Here is an 11614-nt window from a genome sequence, read left to right on the forward strand (position 1 = left end):
GTAAAAAAACGTTTTTGTTCATTAAACTTAGTTTGATGATGATGCAGTCTGTTGTGTGATTATTTTATTAGGAGCTGTTAGCAAATGTTTTTGTTCATTAAACTTAGTTTGATGATGATACAATCTATATTATTAGGTTTATAATGCTGTTTAGCATTTAAAGTCTTCATTTCAAAGCTTTAAAAATAATCTATTAGGTTTTACTTATGTCAGTTTTGAGAGGGGCCTGGAACCTAACTCCCTCACTTCCCATTGACTTACTTTATAAACTGGGTTTCAATTTACAACGGTTTTGATTTACAACCCTTCCACCTGGAACCTAACCCCGGCGTAAACTGAGGGCTACCTGTATGTGTGTGTATATATATATATATATATATATATATATATATATATATATATATATATATGTGTGTGTGTGTGTGTATATATATATGCGTGTGTGTCTGTGTATATATATATATATATATGTGTGTGTGTGTGTGTGTGTGTGTGTACATACACTACCTATCTATATAAATATAACTGATTACTTATGTTCCATGTGGGTGTAAACTGTATTGTCCTCGAATACCTGCAGTAGTCATAGTGTAGTTAATATGCTCCTTTCTTGGTATAATTACTTTTTGTAACCTCTTTTATTGTAGTATTACTGTAGGTGTATTACTTCTCTGAGTAATATATATACTCTGATGAGTAAACTTTTCAGAATATATACTACCTGTCTCCGCATTTACAAATGTTCCTATTTCTCCAACATAGGTGTGTCCGGTCCACGGCGTCATCCTTACTTGTGGGATATTCTCTTCCCCAACAGGAAATGGCAAAGAGCCCAGCAAAGCTGGTCACATGATCCCTCCTAGGCTCCGCCTACCCCAGTCATTCTCTTTGCCGTTGTACAGGCAACATCTCCACGGAGATGGCTTAGAGTTTTTTAGTGTTTAACTGTAGTTTTTATTATTCAATCAAGAGTTTGTTATTTTGAAATAGTGCTGGTATGTACTATTTACTCAGAAACAGAAAAGAGATGAAGATTTCTGTTTGTATGAGGAAAATGATTTTAGCAACCGTCACTAAAATCCATGGCTGTTCCACACAGGACTGTTGAGAGCAATTAACTTCAGTTGGGGGAACAGTGAGCAGTCTCTTGCTGCTTGAGGTATGACACATTCTAACAAGACGATGTAATGCTGGAAGCTGTCATTTTCCCTATGGGATCCGGTAAGCCATGTTTATTAAGATCGTAAATAAGGGCTTCACAAGGGCTTATTAAGACTGTAGACTTTTTCTGGGCTAAATCGATTCATTATTAACACATATTTAGCCTTGAGGAATCATTTTATCTGGGTATTTTAATATAATAATATCGGCAGGCACTGTTTTAGACACCTTATTCTTTAGGGGCTTTCCCAAATCATAGGCAGAGCCTCATTTTCGCGCCGGTGTTGCGCACTTGTTTTTGAGAGGCATGACATGCAGTCGCATGTGAGAGGAGCTCTGATACTTAGAAAAGACTTTCTGAAGGCGTCATTTGGTATCGTATTCCCCTTTGGGCTTGGTTGGGTCTCAGCAAAGCAGATACCAGGGACTGTAAAGGGGTTAAAGTTAAAAACGGCTCCGGTTCCGTTATTTTAAGGGTTAAAGCTTCCAAATTTGGTGTGCAATACTTTTAAGGCTTGAAGACACTGTGGTGAAAATTTGGTGAATTTTGAACAATTCCTTCATGTTTTTTCGCAATTGCAGTAATAAAGTGTGTTCAGTTTAAAATTTAAAGTGACAGTAACGTTTTTATTTTAAATCGTTTTTTTGTACTTTGTTATCAAGTTTATGCCTGTTTAACATGTCTGAACTACCAGATAGACTGTGTTCTGAATGTGGGGAAGCCAGAATTCCTATTCATTTAAATAAATGTGATTTATGTGACAATGACAATGATGCCCAAGATGATTCCTCAAGTGAGGGGAGTAAGCATGGTACTGCATCATTCCCTCCTTCGTCTACACGAGTCTTGCCCACTCAGGAGGCCCCTAGTACATCTAGCGCGCCAATACTCCTTACTATGCAACAATTAACGGCTGTAATGGATAATTCTGTCAAAAACATTTTAGCCAAAATGAACACTTATCAGCGTAAGCGCGACTGCTCTGTTTTAGATACTGAAGAGCATGACGACGCTGATAATAATGGTTCTGAAGGGCCCCTAACCCAGTCTGATGGGGCCAGGGAGGTTTTGTCTGAGGGAGAAATTACTGATTCAGGGAACATTTCTCAACAAGCTGAACCTGATGTGATTACGTTTAAATTTAAGTTGGAACATCTCCGCATTCTGCTTAAGGAGGTATTATCCACTCTGGATGATTGTGACAAGTTGGTCATCCCAGAGAAACTATGTAAAATGGACAAGTTCCTAGAGGTCCCGGGGATCCCAGAAGCTTTTCCTATACCCAAGCGGGTGGCGGACATTGTTAATAAAGAATGGGAAAGGCCCGGTATTCCTTTCGTCCCTCCCCCCATATTTAAAAAATTGTTTCCTATGGTCGACCCCAGAAAGGACTTATGGCAGACAGTCCCCAAGGTCGAGGGAGCGGTTTCCACTTTAAACAAACGCACCACTATACCCATAGAGGATAGTTGTGCTTTCAAAGATCCTATGGATAAAAAATTAGAAGGTTTACTTAAAAAGATGTTTGTTCAGCAGGGTTACCTTCTACAACCAATTTCATGCATTGTCCCTGTAGCTACAGCCGCATGTTTCTGGTTCGATGAGCTGATAAAGGCGGTCGATAGTGATTCTCCTCCTTATGAGGAGATTATGGACAGAATCAATGCTCTTAAATTGGCTAATTCTTTCACCCTAGACGCCACTTTGCAATTGGCTAGGTTAGCGGCTAAGAATTCTGGGTTTGCTATTGTGGCGCGCAGAGCGCTTTGGTTGAAATCTTGGTCAGCTGATGCGTCTTCCAAGAACAAGCTACGTAACATTCCTTTCAAGGGGAAAACGCTGTTTGGCCCTGACTTGAAAGAGATTATCTCTGATATCACTGGGGGTAAGGGCCACGCCCTTCCTCAGGATCGGCCTTTCAAGGCAAAAAATAAACCTAATTTTCGTCCCTTTCGAAGAAACGGACCAGCCCAAAGTGCTACGTCCTCTAAGCAAGAGGGTAATACTTCTCAAGCCAAGCCAGCTTGGAGACCAATGCAAGGCTGGAACAAGGGAAAGCAGGCCAAGAAACCTGCCACTGCTACCAAGACAGCATGAAATGTTGGCCCCCGATCCGGGACCGGATCTGGTGGGGGGCAGACTCTCTCTCTTCGCTCAGGCTTGGGCAAGAGATGTTCTGGATCCTTGGGCGCTAGAAATAGTCTCCCAAGGTTATCTTCTGGAATTCAAGGGGCTTCCCCCATGGGGGAGGTTCCACAGGTCTCAGTTGTCTTCAGACCACATAAAAAGACAGGCATTCTTACATTGTGTAGAAGACCTGTTAAAAATGGGAGTGATTCATCCTGTTCCATTAAGAGAACAAGGGATGGGGTTCTACTCCAATCTGTTCATAGTTCCCAAAAAAGAGGGAACGTTCAGACCAATCTTAGATCTCAAGATCTTAAACAAGTTTCTCAAGGTTCCATCGTTCAAGATGGAAACCATTCAAACTATTCTATCTTCCATCCAGGAAGGTCAATTCATGACCACAGTGGATTTAAAGGATGCGTATCTACATATTCCTATCCACAAGGAACATCATCGGTTCCTAAGGTTCGCATTCCTGGACAAGCATTACCAGTTCGTGGCGCTTCCTTTCGGATTAGCCACTGCTCCAAGGATTTTCACAAAGGTACTAGGGTCCCTTCTAGCTGTGCTAAGACCAAGGGGCATTGCTGTAGTACCTTACTTGGACGACATTCTGATTCAAGCGTCGTCCCTTCCTCAAGCAAAGGCTCACACGGACATTGTCCTGGCCTTTCTCAGATCTCACGGATGGAAAGTGAACGTGGAAAAGAGTTCTCTATCTCCGTCAACAAGGGTTCCCTTCTTGGGAACAATAATAGACTCCTTAGAAATGAGGATTTTTCTGACAGAGGCCAGAAAAACAAAACTTCTAGACTCTTGTCGGATACTTCATTCCGTTCCTCTTCCTTCCATAGCGCAGTGCATGGAAGTGATCGGTTTGATGGTAGCGGCAATGGACATAGTTCCTTTTGCGCGCATTCATCTAAGACCATTACAACTGTGCATGCTCAGTCAGTGGAATGGGGACTATACAGACTTGTCTCCGAAGATACAAGTAAATCAGAGGACCAGAGACTCACTCCGTTGGTGGCTGTCCCTGGACAACCTGTCACAAGGGATGACATTCCGCAGACCAGAGTGGGTCATTGTCACGACCGACGCCAGTCTGATGGGCTGGGGCGCGGTCTGGGGATCCCTGAAAGCTCAGGGTCTTTGGTCTCGGGAAGAATCTCTTCTACCGATAAATATTCTGGAACTGAGAGCGATATTCAATGCTCTCAAGGCTTGGCCTCAGCTAGCGAGGGCCAAGTTCATACGGTTTCAATCAGACAACATGACAACTGTTGCGTACATCAACCATCAGGGGGGAACAAGGAGTTCCCTAGCGATGGAAGAAGTGACCAAAATCATTCTATGGGCGGAGTCTCACTCCTGCCACCTGTCTGCTATCCACATCCCAGGAGTGGAAAATTGGGAAGCGGATTTTCTGAGTCGTCAGACTTTGCATCCGGGGGAGTGGGAACTCCATCCGGAAATCTTTGCCCAAGTCACTCAGCTGTGGGGCATTCCAGACATGGATCTGATGGCCTCTCCTCAGAACTTCAAAGTTCCTTGCTACGGGTCCAGATCCAGGGATCCCAAGGCGGCTCTAGTGGATGCACTAGTAGCACCTTGGACCTTCAAACTAGCTTATGTGTTCCCGCCGTTTCCTCTCATCCCCAGGCTGGTAGCCAGGATCAATCAGGAGAGGGCGTCGGTGATCTTGATAGCTCCTGCGTGGCCACGCAGGACTTGGTATGCAGATCTGGTGAATATGTCATCGGCTCCACCTTGGAAGCTACCTTTGAGACGAGACCTTCTTGTTCAGGGTCCGTTCGAACATCCGAATCTGGTTTCACTCCAGCTGACTGCTTGGAGATTGAACGCTTGATCTTATCGAAGCGAGAGTTCTCAGATTCTGTTATCGATACTCTTGTTCAGGCCAGAAAGCCTGTAACTAGAAAGATTTACCACAAAATTTGGAAAAAATATATCTGTTGGTGTGAATCTAAAGGATTCCCTTGGGACAAGGTTAAGATTCCTAAGATTCTATCCTTCCTTCAAGAAGGATTGGAAAAAGGATTATCTGCAAGTTCCCTGAAGGGACAGATTTCTGCCTTGTCTGTGTTACTTCACAAAAAGCTGGCAGCTGTGCCAGATGTTCAAGCCTTTGTTCAGGCTCTGGTTAGAATTAAGCCTGTTTACAAACCTTTGACTCCTCCTTGGAGTCTCAACTTAGTTCTTTCAGTTCTTCAGGGGGTTCCGTTTGAACCCTTACATTCCGTTGATATTAAGTTATTATCTTGGAAAGTTTTGTTTTTAGTTGCAATTTCTTCTGCTAGAAGAGTTTCGGAATTATCTGCTCTGCAGTGTTCTCCTCCTTATCTGGTGTTCCATGCAGATAAGGTGGTTTTACGTACTAAACCTGGTTTTCTTCCAAAAGTTGTTTCTAACAAAAACATTAACCAGGAGATTATCGTACCTTCTCTGTGTCCGAAACCAGTTTCAAAGAAGGAACGTTTGTTGCACAATTTGGATGTTGTTCGCGCTCTAAAATTCTATTTAGATGCTACAAAGGATTTTAGACAAACATCTTCCTTGTTTGTTGTTTATTCAGGTAAAAGGAGAGGTCAAAAAGCAACTTCTACCTCTCTCTCTTTTTGGATTAAAAGCATCATCAGATTGGCTTACGAGACTGCCGGACGGCAGCCTCCCGAAAGAATCACAGCTCATTCCACTAGGGCTGTGGCTTCCACATGGGCCTTCAAGAACGAGGCTTCTGTTGATCAGATATGTAGGGCAGCGACTTGGTCTTCACTGCACACTTTTACCAAATTTTACAAGTTTGATACTTTTGCTTCTTCTGAGGCTATTTTTGGGAGAAAGGTTTTGCAAGCCGTGGTGCCTTCCATTTAGGTGACCTGATTTGCTCCCTCCCTTCATCCGTGTCCTAAAGCTTTGGTATTGGTTCCCACAAGTAAGGATGACGCCGTGGACCGGACACACCTATGTTGGAGAAAACAGAATTTATGTTTACCTGATAAATTACTTTCTCCAACGGTGTGTCCGGTCCACGGCCCGCCCTGGTTTTTTTAATCAGGTCTGATAATTTATTTTCTTTAACTACAGTCACCACGGTACCATATGGTTTCTCCTATGCAAATATTCCTCCTTAACGTCGGTCGAATGACTGGGGTAGGCGGAGCCTAGGAGGGATCATGTGACCAGCTTTGCTGGGCTCTTTGCCATTTCCTGTTGGGGAAGAGAATATCCCACAAGTAAGGATGACGCCGTGGACCGGACACACCGTTGGAGAAAGTAATTTATCAGGTAAACATAAATTCTGTTTTCAGGTGTGCTGCTTAGAACTCAATTCCAAATGTGCTTTTCTTTAGAGGGTTTATGTGTCTTGGGCAGTTCAATCCCTAGGTATATTTATGTATTTATAGGAAATGTATGTATTGCTTAATGATGACATTTTGAGATTATTTTTTATTTTTTTTATTTTAAGCTCTGGAATAATTTCTTCCATTTGGCTGTATCATTCCTCACCCATGAGTCTCTGCAACTGCATAAATTTTCCCAGGAGAAACGGCACAAGATCCTTATAAAGTTAGTGTGCTTGTTATGTATTTGATAAATCTACATATATGTGTGTCTACATTAGTAACATGTTTATTTCATATATAAATGTGACTCTTTCTTGCAGATATGGAGACATGAGGAAGGAGATTGGCTTGAAGATCAGGGACATGTGGTATAATCTAGGTGGGAAAAACCAGGAAGATCCTCTAATTCTTTTATTTATTTAATAATGCTTTTAGTGACAAATATCAGGAAGAGAATGGTCAGGTTGGGCAGCAACTTTCTCTTGTTAAGTGTATCCAGTCCACGGTTCATCCATTACTTGTGGGATATTCTCCTTCCCAACAGGAAGTTGCAAGAGGATCACCCACAGCAGAGCTGCTATATAGCTCCTCCCCTCACTGCCATAACCAGTCATTCTCTTGCAACTCTCAACAAAGCTGGAGGTAGTAAGAGGAGAGTGGTGTATTATAGCTAGTTTTTTAACTTCAATCAAAAGTTTGTTATTTTAAAATGGTACCGGAGTATACTGTTTTTATCTCAGGCAGCATGAGAAGAAGAATCTGCCTGCGGTTTCTATGATCTTAGCAGAAGTAACTAAGGTCCACTGCCATTCTCACATATTCTGAGGAGTGAGGTAACTTCAGAGGGGGAATGGCGTGCAGGGTATCCTGCAATAAGGTATGTGCAGTTAACATATTTCTAGGGATGGAATTTGCTAGAAAGATTGCTGCTGATACCGGATTAATGTAAGTTAAGCCTAAAAACAGTGATTTAATAGCGACTGGTATCAGGCTTATTACCAGAGATGCATACTCTTATAAAAGTGCAATATAAAACGTTTGCTGGCATATTTAATCGTTTTTATATATGCTTTGGTGATAAAAATTATTGGGGCCTAGTTTTTTTCCACATGGCTGGCTTTATTTTTGCCTAGAAACAGTTTCCTGAGGCTTTCCACTGTTGTAATATGAGTGGGAGGGGCCTATTTTAGCGCTTTTCTGCGCAGCTAAAATTACAGACAGAGACATCCAGCTTCCCTCTGCATGATACAGGACATCTCTGAAGGGCTCAGAAGGCTTCAAAAGTCGTGTTTGAGTTGTTGTGACTAATTTTAAAAACGTTTTTTTGTCATTATAATTTCGTTTTTGATATGAGGGGTTAATCATCCATTTGCAAGTGGGTGCAATGCTCTGCTAACTTGTTACATACACTGTAAAACTTTCTCTTAAAGGCACAGTAACGTTTTTTATATTGCTTGTTAACTTGTTTTAAAGTGTTTTCCAAGCTTGCTAGTCTCATTGCTAGTCTGTACAAACATGTCTGACACAGGGGAAACTACTTGTTCATTATGTTTAAAAGCCATGGTGGAGCCCCATAGGAGAATGTGTACTAAATGTATTGATTTCACCTTAAACAGTAAAGATCAGTCTTTATCTATGAAAGAATTGTCACCAGAGGGTTCTATCGAGGGGGAAGTTATGCCGACTAACTCTCCCCACGTGTCAGACCCTTTGCCTCCCGCCCAAGGGACGCACGCTAATATGGCGCCAAGTACATCAGGGACGCCCATAGCCATTACTTTGCAGGACATGGCTGCAATCATGGATAATACCCTGTCAGCGGTATTAGCCAGATTGCCTGAATTAAGAGGCAAGCGCGATAGCTCTGGGGTTAGACGAGATACAGAGCGCGTAGTTGCTGTAAGGGCCATGTCTGATACTGCGTCACAATATGCAGAACCTGAGGACGGAGAGCTTCAGTCTGTGGGTGACATCTCTGACTCGGGGAAACCTGATTCAGAGATTTCTAATTTAAAATTTTAGCTTGAGAACCTCCGTGTATTGCTTGGGGAGGTGTTAGCTGCTCTGAATGACTGTGACACAATTGCAGTGCCAGAAAAATTGTGTAGACTGGATAAATACTATGCACTGCCGGTGTGTACTGATGTATTTCCAATACCTAAAAGGTTTACAGAAATTATTAATAAGGAGTGGGATAGACCCGGTGTGCTGTTTTCCCCCCCTCCTATATTTAGAAAGATGTTTCCCATAGACGCCACTACACAGGACTTATGGCAGACGGTCCCTAAGGTGGAGGGAGCAGTTTCTACTTTAGCAAAGCGTACCACTATCCCGGTTGAGGACAGTTGTGCTTTTTCAGATCCAATGGATAAAAAATTAGAAGGTTACCTTAAGAAAATGTTTATTCAACAAGGTTTTATTTTACAGCCTCTTGCATGCATTGCGCCTGTCACTGCTGCAGCGGCATTCTGGTTTGAGGCCCTGGAAGAGGCCATCCATACAGCTCCATTGACTGAAATTATTGACAAGCTTAGAACACTTAAGCTAGCTAACTCATTTGTTTCTGATGCCATTGTTCATTTGACTAAACTAACGGCTTAGAATTCCGGATTCGCCATCCAGGCGCGTAGGGCGCTATGGCTTAAATCCTGGTCAGCTGATGTGACTTCAAAGTCTAAATTACTTAACATTCCCTTCAAGGGGCAGACCCTATTCGGGCCTGGTTTGAAGGAAATTATTGCTGACATTACTGGAGGTAAGGGTCATGCCCTTCCTCAGGACAGGGCCAAATCAAAGGCCAAACAGTCCAATTTCCGTGCCTTTCGAAACTTCAAGGCAAGTGCATCATCTTCCTCTGCTACAAAAAAAGAGGGAACTTTTGCTCAATCCAAGCCGGGCTGGAAACCTAACCAGTCCTGGAACAAGGGCAAGCAGGCCAGAAAGCCTGCTGCTGCCTCCAAGACAGCATGAAGGAACGGCCCCCTATCCGGCAACGGATCTAGTGGGGGGCAGACTTTCCCTCTTCGCCCAGGCGTGGGCAAGAGATGTTCAGGATCCCTGGGCGTTGGAGATCATATCTCAGGGATATCTTTTGGACTTCAAAGCTTCTCCTCCACAAGGGAGATTTCACCTTTCAAGACTATCTGCAAACCAGATAAAGAAAGATGCATTCCTACGCTGCGTACAGGAACTCCTAGTAATGGGAGTGATCCATCCAGTTCCGCGGTCGGAACAAGGACAGGGGTTTTTATTCAAATCTGTTTGTGGTTCCCAAAAAAGAGGGAACCTTCAGACCAATTTTGGATCTAAAGATCTTAAACAAATTCCTCAGAGTTCAATCATTCAAGATGGAAACTATTCGAACCATCTTACCCATGATCCAAGAGGGTCAGTGCATGACCACAGTGGACTTAAAAGATGCCTACCTTCACATTCCGATTCACAAGAATCATCATCGGTTCCTGAGATTTGCCTTTCTAGACAGGCATTACCAATTTGTAGCTCTTCCCTTCGGGTTGGCTACAGCGCCAAGAATTTTCACAAAGATTGTGGGCTCCCTTCTGGCGGTTCTAAGACCGCGAGGCATAGCGGTGGTTCCTTATCTAGACGACATCTTGATACAGGCGTCAAGCTTTCAAATTGCCAGGTCTCATACAGAGATAGTTCTGGCATTTCTGAGGTCGCATGGGTGGAAAGTGAACGAAGAAAAGAGTTCTCTATCTCCTCTCACAAGGGTTTCCTTCCTAGGGACTCTTATAGATTCTGTAGAAATGAAAATTTACCTGACGGAGTCCAGGTTATCAAAACTTCTAAATGCTTGCCGTGTTCTTCACTCCATTCCGCGCCCTACGGTGGCACAGTGTATGGAGGTAATCGGCTTAATGGTAGCGGCAATGGACATAGTGCCATTCGCGCGCCTGCATCTCAGACCGCTGCAATTATGCATGCTCAGTCAGTGGAATGGGGATTACACAGATTTGTCCCCTCAACTAAATCTGGATCAGGAAACCAGAGATTCTCTTCTCTGGTGGTTATCTCGGGTCCATCTGTCCAAGGGTATGACCTTTCGCAGACCAGATTGGACGATTGTAACAACAGATGCCAGCCTTCTAGGTTGGGGTGCAGTCTGGAACTCCCTGAAGGCTCAGGGATCGTGGACTCAGGAGGAGAAACTCCTCCCAATAAATATTCTGGAGTTAAGAGCAATATTCAATGCTCTTCTGGCTTGGCCTCAGTTAGCAACCCTGAGGTTCATCAGATTTCAGTCGGACAACATCACGACTGTGGCTTACATCAACCATCAAGGGGGAACCAGGAGTTCCCTAGTGATGTTGGAAGTCTCCAAGATAATTCACTGGGCAGAGTCTCACTCTTGCCACCTGTCAGCAATCCATATCCCAGGTGTAGAGAACTGGGAGGCGGATTTTCTAAGTCGTCAGACTTTTCATCCGGGGGAGTGGGAACTCCATCCGGAGGTGTTTGCTCAATTGGTTAATCGTTGGGGCGAACCAGAACTGGATCTCATGGCGTCTCGTCAGAACCCCAAGCTCCCTTGTTACGGATCCAGTTCCAGGGACCCAGAGGTGACGCTGATAGATGCTCTAGCAGCTCCTTGGTTCTTCAACCTGGCTTATGTGTTTCCACCGTTTCCTCTGCTCCCTCGTCTTATTGCCAAAATCAGACAGGAGAGAGCATCAGTGATTCTGATAGCGCCTGCGTGGCCACGCAGGACCTGGTATGCAGACCTAGTGGACATGTCATCCTTGCCACCATGGACTCTGCCTCTGAGACAGGACCTTCTCATACAAGGTCCTTTCACTCATCCGAATCTAATTTCTCTGAGACTGACTGCATGGAGATTGAACGCTTGATCTTATCAAAGCGTGGCTTCTCCCTGTCAGTCATTAATACCTTAATACAGGCTCGAAAGCCTGTCACCAGGAAAATTTACCACAAG

The 11614-nt window shown here is 43.7% G+C and overlaps 1 protein-coding gene across 1 annotated transcript in view; it reads left to right on the forward strand.

Annotated features, from left to right (window-relative positions):
- Positions 1-11614, forward strand: part of DOCK5 (dedicator of cytokinesis 5) — a 458078-nt gene that overhangs the window by 271316 nt on the left and 175148 nt on the right. Inside the window, exons 31-32 of the mRNA XM_053718116.1 lie at positions 6780-6880; positions 6978-7036. Of these exons, the coding sequence (XP_053574091.1) occupies positions 6780-6880; positions 6978-7036 (160 nt within the window). The remainder of the gene's footprint in view (positions 1-6779; positions 6881-6977; positions 7037-11614) is intronic.

The sequence above is a fragment of the Bombina bombina genome, chromosome 6 (genome assembly GCF_027579735.1).
Source record: "Bombina bombina isolate aBomBom1 chromosome 6, aBomBom1.pri, whole genome shotgun sequence".
Taxonomy (NCBI): domain Eukaryota; kingdom Metazoa; phylum Chordata; class Amphibia; order Anura; family Bombinatoridae; genus Bombina; species Bombina bombina.